The sequence below is a fragment of the Festucalex cinctus genome, chromosome 1 (genome assembly GCF_051991245.1).
Source record: "Festucalex cinctus isolate MCC-2025b chromosome 1, RoL_Fcin_1.0, whole genome shotgun sequence".
Taxonomy (NCBI): Eukaryota; Metazoa; Chordata; class Actinopteri; order Syngnathiformes; family Syngnathidae; genus Festucalex; species Festucalex cinctus.
This window is the reverse complement of record NC_135411.1, coordinates 26732042-26746192: the sequence shown is the minus strand read 5'-3', so window position 1 is coordinate 26746192 and position 14151 is coordinate 26732042. Positions and strand designations below refer to the sequence as shown.

General features: G+C 41.5%; 1 protein-coding gene across 3 annotated transcripts; it reads right to left on the bottom strand.

The window, feature by feature from the left end:
- Positions 1-586: 586 nt before the first annotated feature.
- On the bottom strand, positions 587-13592 carry slc27a1a (solute carrier family 27 member 1a). Of its 3 annotated transcripts, none has more exons than XM_077526232.1 (13): positions 13248-13592; positions 10199-10366; positions 8320-8714; positions 8051-8218; positions 5462-5531; positions 5280-5371; positions 5083-5192; positions 2935-3144; positions 2739-2865; positions 2524-2661; positions 2250-2414; positions 1380-1526; positions 587-1306 (listed from the first exon to the last, which is right to left on the bottom strand). In XM_077526232.1, the coding sequence occupies exons 2-13, from the start codon at positions 10363-10365 to the stop codon at positions 1149-1151; spliced, it is 1947 nt and encodes a 648-aa protein (XP_077382358.1). In that variant the 5' UTR covers position 10366; positions 13248-13592; the 3' UTR covers positions 587-1148. The 3 variants fall into 3 exon arrangements, with proteins under 3 accessions (XP_077382358.1, XP_077382377.1, XP_077382367.1); XM_077526251.1 differs by lacking the exon at positions 13248-13592 and adding an exon at positions 12320-12459; XM_077526241.1 differs by lacking the exon at positions 13248-13592 and adding an exon at positions 10767-11199.
- Between the last annotated feature and the right edge of the window lie 559 nt (positions 13593-14151).

The window sequence follows — 14151 nt, the reverse complement described above, 5'->3', positions numbered from 1 at the left end:
TAGAGCATTAAAGCATTGCTGTAATGCACAAAAGCACAATATTGTCTTTTTTTTAGTGTGAGCTCTTTTTTACAACATTGTGACCTTTTTTTTTTTTTTTTTTATTGCCAACCTCCCCACAATATGATAATTATTGTATCGTGACCTTCATATCGTGATAATATCGTATCGCGATGTTTGGATATCGTTACATCCCTAGTATCTATTTTGCATGGAGAATCGCAAGTAGATGTGTTCCTCAGTGAATAATAGAAAAAAACATGAATTGGAAAATATGCAACTACTGAACTGGGTTCCCCTGAGAGCAAAGAATCGTTTTTCAACATTCTAACACCAATTAATAACATCACTGCATAGTGCTAAAAGCCATGTGTTTTTTTTTTTTTTTTTTTTTTTTAACATTTCAACTTAAATATGACCTGTTTAATAGAAAGGACAACAAATCAGACCTTCCGTTGGCTCAAAGCCAAGGTCGGAAGGAGTATGATAAAACAATATTGCTACCGGTAATTATTTTGCAGACATCAAGAGACTCACGGACCAGTTTGAGAACCACTGTTAAATATAACATAAAAGAAACTCAAGGCACGTTTTAGAATAGGATTTTTAATTGGAGTTCACACAACAGCTGTCATCTGAAGGATGCATATATTAAATCTTTATCACCTGCTGATGATGTCACGAAAGGTTCTAGATGTGTTACATGAAATGAGAGCCCAAAAAGGTGAACATTTCTTTTAAAATCCTTTTCACATAAAAGTCCATAATAAAAACATTTTTTTGACGTAAGGCACGTTAGCAATTGTTGCTTTTGAGTCGTGTGGACATGAAGATGGATTAGTTCCTTTTCATCCACGGCACTATAAACATTAGTATGATTTCTCAACCCCCTTCATGGCGTCGCTTAACCCTATTAGAATAACTCCTACTTCCCTGCAACCAAGTTACTGTCCTCTTACGTCAGGAAGACCACTCAAGTATGTGCGGCGAAGGCTCTGTGAGTTGGAAGAGGTAACAAATGCCCTCACGCATCTTACTCCTACTGTGTTAAAAAAACAAACAAAAGGAATCATCTGTAACAGTGCTCGCCTCAGTGAGTAGTCACGTCAACGCGGTTTCCTGAAAGGTTACATTTCCAGAATTCCACTTCATAAATTCACTCGCCCTTCCTTTATGGCAGCAAAGAGCTCGTCGTTTATCGCTATGTACCGGCCGACTTTTATGTTTAAGAAGTAGATCCGGTCGCTTGTGAAACGTGGGTCAAAGCCCTCCTTCTGCAGCCTGGTTTTCTTGATTTTGAAGGTACCTACGGAGGAAAGTGGAAGAAAGAATGTGAGTAGCTGGGATTCAGAAAAGGGAGCGCGTTAGCGGCGGTTTACCCGTGGTGTCGACAGTCGGCGACAGTCGGAGGAACACCGGCCGTGCATACGGCGGGAGAGCAGTCTGGACCTTCTGCAGGAACGCAACGCAGTCGAAAGTGCCGTTGCCGTCCGCAATGGCGGCCATGCCCGCCTTCCCTTCGACACCTGAGCACGACACACAGGAGAAGATCAAATATTGTGACACCTTAAATTGATTTGAAAACATTCTTGAGAAAGACCTTACTCTGTTCATCCAAATTCTCCCCAATCACTACAAGTGTTCCCTAGGGCTCTGTCCCGGGGCTCCTGCTCTTAATCATGTACCTCTACCTATGGAGATTCGGCTGCTGTTCATTGCAGGGGTGGATCTAGTCAAGTGGGGTACAGGGGCGAGGGCTACCCCAAATGGACTATTTGCCTTATCACCTTTAACAGAAAGTTGATCAAATTGTGTGTTTAATAAATACAAGTTGAATGATTTTAAAAGTGGCCCTTGCATTCTTCCTTTTTTTTTTTTTTGATTGCAGCCCTCAAATGAAAACATTTGGACACCTCTGCTCTACCTCTTCCACCTCACTCATTTTCTGTAAAAGCCATTTTCTCTTTCATTACTTTGCGGATGATATGCAGCTCTACCGTTCCTGCAAACCTAACATCTAACATCCAACAAAATGTCACCAGAAGTGTTGTGACTTGTTATCAAAGATGGAGTGTTTTGTGTTTGCTTTACTCTGAACAATTCTTGTCACACTTGAATAACTATGTAGTGGTGTCAAAGTGTTTCCTCATCATGTCTGGGGTGTCTCATATTTAAAGGTGTTGAAAATCAGCATGTGTGTATCCCATTAAACTGTACAATAAAGCAGGGCAAATATATGTTGCGCTTACCTGGCACTGTCACGCCATACACAGCCACATCAGTCTGATTCAAAAGGCTGCTCAAGATTCCTTCCACTTCCGTGGTGGACACGTTCTCTCCTCGCCAGCGGAAAGTGTCGCCACTCCGGTCGCGGAAATACATGTAGCCTAATTCATCCATCACCAAAACATCACCTACAGGAGACAGGAAGATCATGGCCACCATGCTACCACAAAATGTAATGTTATCAATAATGACTATTAGCTGAGTGTATTCTGACAGAAACAAAATATGACTGCTAACCTGACAAATAGGCTGAGTCGTTTTTCTTGAATACATTTTGGGCTATTTTCTTGCTTGTAGCTTCATGGTTAACATAACCGTCAAAGCGCCTCAGTGGATCCTGTTGGTTGATGCGGCCAACCAGGAGCCCTGGCTCACCTGGAAAACACATGGGGGATCCAGTGTGTTCCTTTCAAGTCATTTACCGCTTTGAGGTGAAGAGTCACATTAGTCACCAGGTTGACAGGGCACACAAAGACCCCGGCTATCCCGGACCAACTCCATCGTGTCCTCGTCCACTTTGACCAGACGGATGGGGTAAATGCTGGGCAGAATGCGACTGTTAAATCCACAGGAACCCACCTAAGAATGGAGACTTACTTACATTCTTTCATTCTATCGAATGATATAAAGGCCGGTGACAATGCTGACCTTGCCATCCAAATTGGCGATGCTACAGTTGCACTCGGTAGCGCCGTAGAACTCTCCGATCTGCGCCACGCGAAAACGCTCGGTGAAGGCTTCCCACACGCTTGGACGCAGACCGTTTCCAACCGCCAAGCGAACCTTGTGGGCCTTTTCTGACGGTCGTACTGGCTGAGACAGCAGGTAGCGGCAAATTTCACCAATATATTGGACCACCTACAAGTGAAATGAATCACTAATAAGTGTTACAGCTAACAAATGTTTTCCACAGAATATCCTACACTCTAAAAACAAAAGTAACCCAATTATGGATCAAAAATGGACCGATCCTCTACATGGTTCAATTTGACCCAACTTTCTGGGTTGTTTTATACAAAATTACCCTATTTTTGATTCAAAGTTGGGTCAAATTAATCCAAGTAGAGGATCTGACCCGACTTTAACTCATTTGCTCCCAATAACGTGTAAATACGTTTTTGTTTTTTTTTATGTTTTAAGTGTTCCAAAGACGTATTTATACGTTTTTTTGTTTGTTTTTTATGCTAGAGCATACAGAAGGCTTTGATGCAGCCTCTCAACTGCAAAGAACTGTTGCAGGAATGGTAGTTATTATACAAACGGCCAGCAGGTGGCAGCAGAGCAAAGCAGATCAACCAGGGATATCTAGAAAAAAAGCTAAATTACTTAGAATTTTAAACAGATTTGTGAAAACTGATGAAACTTAGCTCTCTTCTAATGCTAATTGCTGCAAAACGGAAACAGATAGAAACATACTTTTTTTTTCCTGATGAAAGAAGAAACTTTAATCTTTCTTTGATCGGTTCCATGCTTTTATAGCAATAGAACACAATATTCTGTGGACCTTGGAAAATCAGTGAAAATTCAGTAAAACAGCCGGGAGCGAACGGGATTGCTTCTGTGAAAATGGCTGGAAGTGAATGAGTTAAGGGTCGTTGCCAAATGATTTATTTTTTTTTTTTTACGAAAAGTTGGGTCAAATTAATGTAAGTAGCGCTGGCTTCCTGGTTTCATCACAACTGCATATCCCAACCCCAAACACAATGCCGCTCTGTTTGGTCCGAAACACTGGTGGTTCGAATCAGTGGAAATCAACGGGTTTGGTACAAGATGCATTCTCCGGAGTTTGTGAACTCACAAATATCACGAGAATTCATCTTGCAGAGCAAGGTTAGAAGATATGAGCTAACTTTCTGAGTAGTTTCATAAAAATAAAAAATAAAAAATAAAAAGACCTAATTTTTTACCTAAAGTTGGGTCAAATTGACCCAAGTAGACAATCTAACTTAACTTTCTGGGCTGTTTTATAGAAAATGACCCAATGTTTAACCCAAAGTTGTGTCAATTTGACACAAGTAGATTTTGGACCTATAAAACGATAATAATTGACCCAACTGTTTTTAGAGTGCATGGATACGTTTCAGATAAAAATTGATTTTGCATTTCAAGCACAATAATGTCCATGTGATGTCAGATAAATTTAGCCACTTGGGGTCGCCATCATCATGTTCTGCTTTAACATCTGTGTTTTTGAGTGTGTATATGATGAGCCTAGCCGTGTGAATTAAGTGGGTGTCAGCTAATGTCACTGTTTTGCTGCTCACTCATTAGCCAGTCTGTGTGTTGAGTGATTCAGAGTTGCGGTCATCATCAGCAGATTGTGTCTTGTGTCTGCTTAATTGATATCATTTTTTCTTGCCTCCCTGTTCAATCAAGCGATTGAAAGTACTGTGTCTATCCTTAACAAGACTTATGACAAACTAAGCAGCTATTCTGTGAAATTATTGATTTCAACTCTTCCCTGAAAAAAGTGCCAATTTATGTTGAGCAATTATGATTTTATACCAATTTTTATGAACATTTTTGCATTGAGTACAGTTATTGGCCATTTTTGGACAGTCACGTGATCATCATGACGGAACGCGTATGTAAAATGCACATTGAATGACAAGGCTGCCAGTGACAGAGAATTAGCGATGTGCCGTTGTGGTACACGTTGCACTTTATATTCCTTGTTGAGTGTGAAATGAGATGAGAGGCACACCACCTCACAAAAGCCTCAATCATTATGGTCACGAAAACTGGACTTTATACGCAAACTATGACACCTTACGCCTTGAAATGTAAATCTCTTACGGTGCAGTTGTACTTGATACAATCATCCCAGAAGCGACTCGCAGAGAATTTCTTCTTGACGACAACAGTGAGGCCGTTGATCAGACTCTGACCAACACCCATGATGTTCCCTAGAAAAAAAGGGGAACGTTTTTGCATCAGTTGCACACCCTATAGTGGTGGGAAATGAGGCACTGACAAAGAATAATCTATTTAACCTGCAGAGTGGTAAAGAGGAAGACAGTCATAGATGATGTCGTCTGGGCGCATACGAAAAGCATAGTAGCCGAAAGCAGCGATTCTGTAGTACCTGTAGTACACACAGTTGTTCTTAGATGTCCATGGATAACACGACATGCTACTATTTATTTATTTATTTTTTTTGTGAAGGTTAACATACCGACTGTGCACCACAATAGCAGCCTTGGGTAGTCCTGTGGTGCCAGAGGTGTAGATGTAAAACAAACAGTCTGCAGAGGAGAATACAACATTCAGGGAACCCAGGTACAAAAACTCTAAGAATGAACACAAACAACAACAAAAAGTGTAAGAGCGTACTTGTAGAGAAAACACAATAAAAGATGTGAAAGTCTCGGAAACATCTAACCTTGACAGTCCCTCTGATGAAATCATTTCTAACTCTATCCAACCTGGCCACTCCTATAGAAAACCTCAACATCTTCTTCAGCTCTGCCTCCTGTCGTCTCTTCAAGTGCCACTGCGTCTAAGCTGCGCATCATGGCTGCCTTATAAAACCTTTCCCGGCTAATCTTCATTCCTCTCCATTCCAGCGCATGCACTCCACCTTTCTAAAAGTTCTTCCACCTGCTCTCTGCTCTCACTGCAGATCACAATGTCATCTGTAAATATCATGGTCCGTTGAGATTCCAGTCTAAAAATATACATAGTGTATGGTATAAAATATAATTGCATAAAGATACAAAATAAAGATAATACAGTGGTGCCTTGAGCTATGAATAAAACATGCACATCTTTGTTCCCCAGTGAAATGCATGGAAATGTCATTAGTCCAACCTGCACCCAAAAAACAAGTTTTGTAATGTTTTTAAAAATAAAAATAAAACACTAACTAATGATTGAAACCACGTCAGTAACTTCTTCTGTCTTTGATTGGTTGTCGTTTTCTTTCTTTCTTTTTTCTTTCTTTCTTTCTAACACAATGGTCTCCGAAAAATTTAATTAAAAGTACAAAATGGGGCCAGAGAGGGCTGATTGTTTTTTCACTGACCATTTCACTCGTGCCACTCTAGTTATACTGACAGTTTTATCAAATATGACCACAGCAAAGCTATCTTTTTCAAATAAATGTGCAATTCTCTTTGATTTATGTTTAATTTGACCGTAAACATCAACATACACAGTTTGATGTCTCTTTTTTTTAACAATTGTTCACCATCTACAAAACTTATCAGTTTTGCAGATGGGGAACAGTGAGTAGTGAGTAGAGTTCACGTCACGGTCATCATCAAGTCGTCCTAGGGGTGGGTGATATGACGATATTAAATCGTGTGAAGATATGTATGGCTGCCGATCTGTCATTTCTGTCATATCGTTTTATCGCGATGCAAAGCATTTCCAGTGTGGCCGTCAGCTCTTTTCTGCCACTGACTGAAGGACAGCCATGCATCTGCTGCCCCTGCCTAAGTTGGGAGTGACTTGATCTAGATGACGACCAATCAGTGTCATCAACTGTAGCACACAGCCACACACTATGCCCCCACCCCGCCCCCTGTTTTCCATAAACAAGCGTGAGGGATGGTGGAGAAGGCTTAAAGCGAGTTTTTTCCAAAGAGAAATTCATCATCAACAATATGGAACTGTTTTGGTTTCAGGCCAGACAAAGATCAGATGAAAAATCTTTGCATTGCAAAATGTGCAAGGAGAGCATGAAGACAAGTTACAGCAACATCACGAAGTTGTTGAGCCACCTGAAACGGCAGCGACAACAGCTCATGCCTGCATCTCCAGAACAGCAGACCCTCACAGAAGCGTTCTCCAAACTCACGCTATATGACATTGGATATTGTACTCTTTTTTTTTTTTTTTTTTTTACCAACACCGCCATTCCCGCAGACTGTAGAGAAACAGTGACACAAAAAGTACAAAATGTGCATTTTTTTGCAACAACAAGCAGCCTCTGGTCCAGCCGAAACTCATATTGTCCATCCATCGGGCAGTAGGCAGGGTACACCCTGAACTGGTTGCCAGCCAATTGCAGGGCAAACGCAAATTGTAATCCTCAGTTATCAAAGGTGCGTTGTACTTAGCTATCAGCTAAGCTGCCAGCTTCTTTTTTTTTTTTTTACCATGACTTCATACCAGCCATGTTGTTGTGTGCACTTCAAGACATTTGCTATTTTGATTACACTACTTGAAAACAACTGTGCCTTTTGTTATTGTTTTACTCAGGTATTTTGCTGCTTTAAAAATATTAGGCTGACTGTTCTGTTCACTTTCGTGCTGAATGGTGTGTTTTGGCTTTTTTTTTTTTTTTTTGGTTGCTATGTCCATCCATTAGCAGATCCGTGTATATCCTCACAACATTTATATAAATAATTTGTGAATTACGTTTGAGGCTAGGAAATTCGGGTTGTTTCTAAACAGTTGCGCAAGACTGCGCTAGCTAGCAGCTAAGCTAAAAATACCCCCTAGTTACGATGCATACTGTCTAATAATTGATTATTTTCATACACTTCTATTACATTTTTTACTTTTGTGCTGCTTGCAAATGAAACTAGAGACCTCAAGGACGCTATTTGTGGCAAAATCTAATATCGCCCATATCTCTAGATTGAGCCTGCCGACATGCGGACCCTTTTGCCGGAGCGGGTCACATAAATACATATGAATATCAATAACAACAGTATACACGATGTAGCACTAACCTACGATGAATGAATGAATTAATAGTAAATCATAACCGCCTAAATATTTATAAAAATGAAAGCCAAAAAGCCATGCTACTAACCATTCATGCCTTTATGCTTCACACAAGGTAAAGGGTAGTGCCTCGGTGTGGATGCTAAGATCGGATCTAGGGGTGTCGCACCCAGATAGGCCCCGTGATGAGTGTTGAGGTCTCCGGTACAAAATCTCACCATGGACTGACTGATGGAGGCGCTGATCTCCAACATGGCTGACATGTAGGATAAAGAGCAAAAGAAAGGGTGGTCACGCTGATTGTTTTTGTTTCAAAATACTTCTTTTCATGTCAAAATACATTCTTCTTTTTCTTACCATCTGCAAGCTCAGCTCCAAACACAATAGCCCGAGAGCGAGACACCCCGATGCAGTGCAGGAGGGAGTCCTTACGGAGGTTGAAGTTGATGAGAGCAGCTTCCACGCCGACCTTGGCCAAGCCCAGCCAGAGCGCCACTTGCAACGGTCGACTCTCCATGAAGAGGGCCACCACATCTCCAGTGATCCAGCCCTGACTTCTGCCCCAGTTGGCCACGGAGTTGGACAGTTGGTCCAGCTGGGTGAACGTCCACGATTCCCCCGTGGCCTCGTAGATCAGCGCAATCTTGTTTGGGTTGCGTTTCACCGTCTGGGCAAAAATGGTGACGATGTTGCTTCCGTCGCGCATGTAGCGCCACAGAGCCAGCTTGACTCTTACCAGCACGCACAGGCCACTAAGAAAACAGATGAGGAATTGTCAATACAGTGGTACCTTGATTTATGATCTTGAAGAATTTTTTAATTGCTTGGTCGATGTTTTTGCTTTGAATATGAAGCACACCGATCAACGAGTTTTAATAAACTGATCACCGAACCGATCACAGGATGGGGCAATATATCTATTAATAACTTCTTTATTTACTGTATATACTGTGGAACCTGTGGGAAAAAAAATCAAACAAATTCTTTATCATATACTGTTCAGAAACTACAAACACAAAAAAACAACTAAAAATTCTGCCTTCCTTGTACTTTTGTGGATTTTTTTCCAACCTAAATAAAAAAGATATTAAATTTATCTTGCAACAAATATAAAACATAAAACAACTCATAAAACCAATTGTTTTTCAAGTACAATACTGTATGTGTTCAGGCACTCTACTACAAAGATGAGATGCTAAATCACGTGACAGCACAGGATCGAAACACAGAAGGAGAGGAGGGTGAGCGGGAGGAAGTCTGCCTGTGCCTGCTGTGACATGCCTGTTATCTGTTTGACCAAACCGCAGCAGTGCATAAAAGAGCCAAACTGAAACTAAACTACTAGATCAATATTAATTATGTTCAAACAAACGTGCCCAAGATGCCACATCGTCCAATCAGCTCGAAGTATTGTACAGAATGTCCCGCCTTTCTCGAGCAAATCACCGTGGAGCAATCCCAGATTGAGATTGTGGAGCACTCCCTTGAGTGAATCACAATTATCAATCTGGCTATTGCCAGGTTAACTTGGTTAGACAGTATACAATATGTATTATAATTATTGAATACGGAATGGGTGGCATGGTGAGCGAGTGGTTAGCATGTCCGCCTCCCAGTACGGAGGGCTTTGGTTCGAGTCCAGGCTCTGGCCTTCCTGGGTGGAGTTTGCATGTTCTCCCCGTGCCTGCGTGGGTCTTCTCCGGGTACTCCGATCTCCTCCCACATTCCAAAGACATGCATGGCAGGTTGATTGGGTGCTCCGAATTGTCCCGAGGTGTGCTTGTGAGTGTGGATGGTTGTTCGTCTCTATGTGCCCTGCAATTGGCTGGCAACCAGTCCAGGGTGTCCCCCACCTACTGCCCATAGCCAGCTGAGATAGGCTCCAGCACCCCCCACGACCCTTGTGAGGAGTAAGCGGTTCAGAAAATGGATGAATACGGCATTGCTTTCTCTTAAACGTCAGCTCTACAGATGCCACGTCCGCTGTGCAAGTAGTGAGTATTAACGATAATCATGTCTTTGGTGAAATGCTGGTAAAGATGCTATATAGTGCAGCTATTACAGCCACCTAGTGGCATCAAATGGTATGTTGAGGCATGGTGCTTATTTTTCAAGGCAGCAATAAATTGAAGTACACCACCTATTAGAAGCTAAAGGGTTTTTTTTGCACCTTACACTTAAACTACACATGAGAGGGTCGAAAATTCTAATTCACCCCCTGGCAAGTTTGACTTACGTGATATCTCTCCTGGCAGTCAGTGCTGCGACATAGAAATACTTCCAGCTGCTGGTACCAAGGTACACCAAGAGTCCCACCACAATACTCCAGGCCCAAGACACCCCGAAAAGACGCAGCAGCCCCATGGAGCCCAAAGAGGCTGACACACTCGCTGCATTGTGCATTCTAAAAGTAGATAGATGAGATTACATTAGATTAGATGGATGCTTGGATAGATGATAGATTATTGACAGAGATCTTGACATAAAAAAGGACAGATAGACATAATGTAGATAGATGTATAGATGAATGTATAGCTCAATAAATCCACTTTAGCGCACATTTATGTGATGACTATGTATAAAGTAACAATAACTACAAAATCAATGTTATATGCACAGCTCTTTTTTTGTATAAGTCTATCCTAAATTTAGGATGCATTTTTGTTTTTCCCAAAGTTAAGACGACCGTCATTTTGAGGTTTGATCCATGGCCGGGCTATGCGTACTATATAATCTAGTATACAGGTCACGTGTGTTAGCCTAGCCTGCAAAACCCCAAAATCATGTGCACGAACTCTACTTACCTCAAGAAAACACTGCGGTGTCACCTTTCACCCAGTAACCCTAAACTAACCGAGGGGGGTCACGTCTACGCTTAACTGTCTCTGATAATTCCTTTCGATTTGGCGTGGCCCTCCTCGGCGATAAGTAACCTTCTGGACGGGTGTTGCTTTTTTTCTTTTTAATAGTTGTGACACTTTTACATGTCGCCGGTTCGCGTGTTTGCAGTCCAAAAAAGCCGACTGACACTCAAATGCCGTCCGACGTACGTTCGAGTCCCGGAACCAAGTGTGCCGTTTACAACCAGGCGTTCATCGTTTCCATATCTGAAAGTTAAACTACATCTAAGTGAGCATATTTAAGTTTTTAGGGTGGTCCTGACTTCATTTTTTCCTCCTCTCTGTTCTCCATGTTGAACAGGGACGTCTCTGATGAAGCCCCGGCCCACCATCGGATGTGCGCGACAGAAGGAGCTCATCTATTGGCTAACGAAGGTGCTCGTCAAAGCAATGCTCGGTTACTATTGGATCATATCATCAACGCCCTTTTATCCTCGAACCAGATTTGTCAGACGACGCTGAATGGTACCAGTGGCACAGATTACTAAATACTGTACTGTACTAAAATGTTGCGTAAATCTGCTGTATTCTTCTGAAACATTTGACTCCTTTGGCGTATGTGCTTGCTGAATGTGAAAATAGTCACTCTTAATGAAATGAATGGCGAGCTATTTATTATCCAAAATGACTGCAAAGAAACAGTTTTGTTTTTTTTTTGCATGGGTTTACATGAGAATAAGATGCTATTGTGGTGACAATCTCTTATTTAGATAATTTACACTAAAATGTGAGTTCATAACACTGTAGCACGGTAGCACCTATACTATAATAACTAAATACGAAGATCACAAATTGTGTATGAACTGTTTTAAACAGAATTTTGTGTGAGCAACTATACACAGTGATTCTAGAATAGGCATAGATGACAAAATTATTGCTATCAAATCTTATGGCTGTAAATAGGACACCTCTAATGTAAATTCAAAACATTGTAGCACCTATAATCACGGAAAATAAAAACACAAAGTATACGAACAGTTTTATATTGTATTTGACATTGGCTGCTATACCGCTGACATGTTCTTCAAAAACGTCCGATTTGTCTGAGTAATTTGCACTAAAATGTCAATTCTATCACTAAATCAATCAATATGAACATCACTGTATACAAACTGTTTTAGAGATTTTGAGTGACATCAATCTTAAATAAACACAGATGACAAAAGATAATTGCTATATCTATAGTATGTCCTTTTTTGTTTGTTAGTTTTAAAACGTCATTTCAAAACATTATCGTGCCCATAATCAAGTGCAAAAAGCAGTTTGTTGTCAGAATCCTATCTAATCACGAACCTGAAATCACGAGCATATATAGCACTACAATGAAGTAACTCCAGCAAAAGCAAACACAGGAAACAAGTGTAACAGCAACCTGTTGCACCACAATTTCGAAATGACTTGCACAAACGCTCACTTTTTCTTCCTTGATGTTTGACTTTGAAAGCTTTGAAACATACCTGTACCCTCGTGGCCCACGAAAACAAACCCCAGAGTCCAATAATGAGTCCTATGTGGTACATTAGAGTACAGTGAATGCCTGTTGTCCTACGACTGCAGAGGACAAAAAAGGCACTGCAGTATGTACTCCATTTACAACCTAATTTTCTCTAAACAAGATGAGGCGGTTCTGTAACTGAATAGTAGGCTACTACGTGTTCCACCAGGTTAACAAGTTCTCCAACTCAAGAATGCCTTTTTGTGAATTGTTCAATCAGTTACTGGAAATCACTGCACAGTTGGTGTGTGTGCATTTCTTTTCAATGTCTCACTGCCTGTAGCTTGTTTACTAATCCCCTTGCTTAGAAGGATCGTGTGTTCATGTCAACTGATTGGTATTGGCTGTAAAGGCTGGAATTTTTTCCCCTTAACATCTGAAAGTTCACAAAGCTACAAAATAATCTTGAGGTACAAGAATTTTGCCAAATGCAATGTTAGTTTTTTAATACAGTACACAATGTAATGTTTCAGCTTTCAGGCAGTGCATCTGCAGCAAGCCATAATGTACTTGGTGGCACTTTCAAAAAAGTGTCACTCCTCTCCCCAGAGCTTGTGTGTGTTTGGAAGACAAGCTTTGGCGCTCGTCTATCGGTTATTATGAAAAAGGAGGCACAGAGTCAGCTGTGGAAACATTTTGCTTCCATGGCAAGTGGTCAAAAGATATTACAAAAACTATGACTGCAAAGTATTGGCTGGCACCCCCCTACTGCCCATAGCCAGCTGAGATAGGCTCCAGCACCCCCCGCGACCCTTGTGAGGAACAAGCGGTTCAGAAAATGGATGGATGGATGTATGATTGCAAAGCTTGGTGTAATATACCACACATTGTTGAAGAATTGAAAGCACAACAGATCAACAACTATGTTGTACTGTATTTAAACAACTTACCTTCAAATATAAGTCTCGTGTGTTGCGTTCGGTGTCGGCGACACCACCACACCACCTGCCTGACGTTTGCTTTGATTCTAGTTGCCTTGACGACGGTGGTGGGCAGAGCCGACGCACCTGTGGCGCGTCACAATCAGTTGGCCTTAGAGCCTAGCCGCTGCGGACAGGAGGCGTCGAGGTATTCTCCGCGTTGCATTGCTTGCTGCCTACGACACTCCCAAGCCGAGCTTTTTGATAAGTATCCGCGCCGTCTTGCTACCCGTTTAGTTGTAGTATTGTCCGCAGTGGCTTAGACCTCGAGCGCGCCCTTTGTTGTTATTCTCGTTTACTTCGTTTACCATCGTAGTTGATTGTATTGATCCCACGGCTCGTTACGTGCGCTTTCAGTTCGCCCTTTTTCCACACGTCCTGTTTTGATATATTTTTTACCCTGTTACGTACGTTTTGCCACGCTCCCTTATTTGTGTAAATAAATCTTGTCTCGACTGTTGTACGTATATACCGTGTGGTCTGCTTCCTGGGATACAACGCACGCACACACACACATACATGACATCGTGAGTGCTCATTATTTTGTGACAAGCAGATTTGTGCCCAATTGTTTGCGTTTGATGAGCCAAATATAATCAATAGTGTATATAGGGAATATAAAATTAGAAAATCATAAAAATGTTTTTAAAAACTAAAGAAATAAAACATTTCTATATGATGCTTTTTGTCACGACGAGGAGAGGTAGGACCCAGATGCAGGATAAGGTAGGCCACAGAGGCAACAGGTTTTACTGCCGGGCAGCAGCAGTCTCCTCTCACACTGAGAGGAGGAAGGGGGAATCAAAAAGGTGGAGAACAAAAAACGCTCCACTGGGGAGGAAAAAACAGGCAAAAGGTATAGGGGACAACAAAA

Coding starts and splice junctions, on each gene's coding strand:
- slc27a1a (XM_077526232.1), bottom strand. CDS start 10,365: ATGCACAATGCAGCGAGTGTGTCAGCCTCTTTGGGCTCCATGGGGCTG. Junction 8,715..10,198: donor ACTGCCAGGAGAGATATCAC/GTAAGTCAAACT, acceptor CTGTTTTCTTAG/TGGCCTGTGCGTGCTGGTAA. Junction 2,662..2,738: donor TTGTGTGCCCTGTCAACCTG/GTGACTAATGTG, acceptor TGTGTTTTCCAG/GTGAGCCAGGGCTCCTGGTT.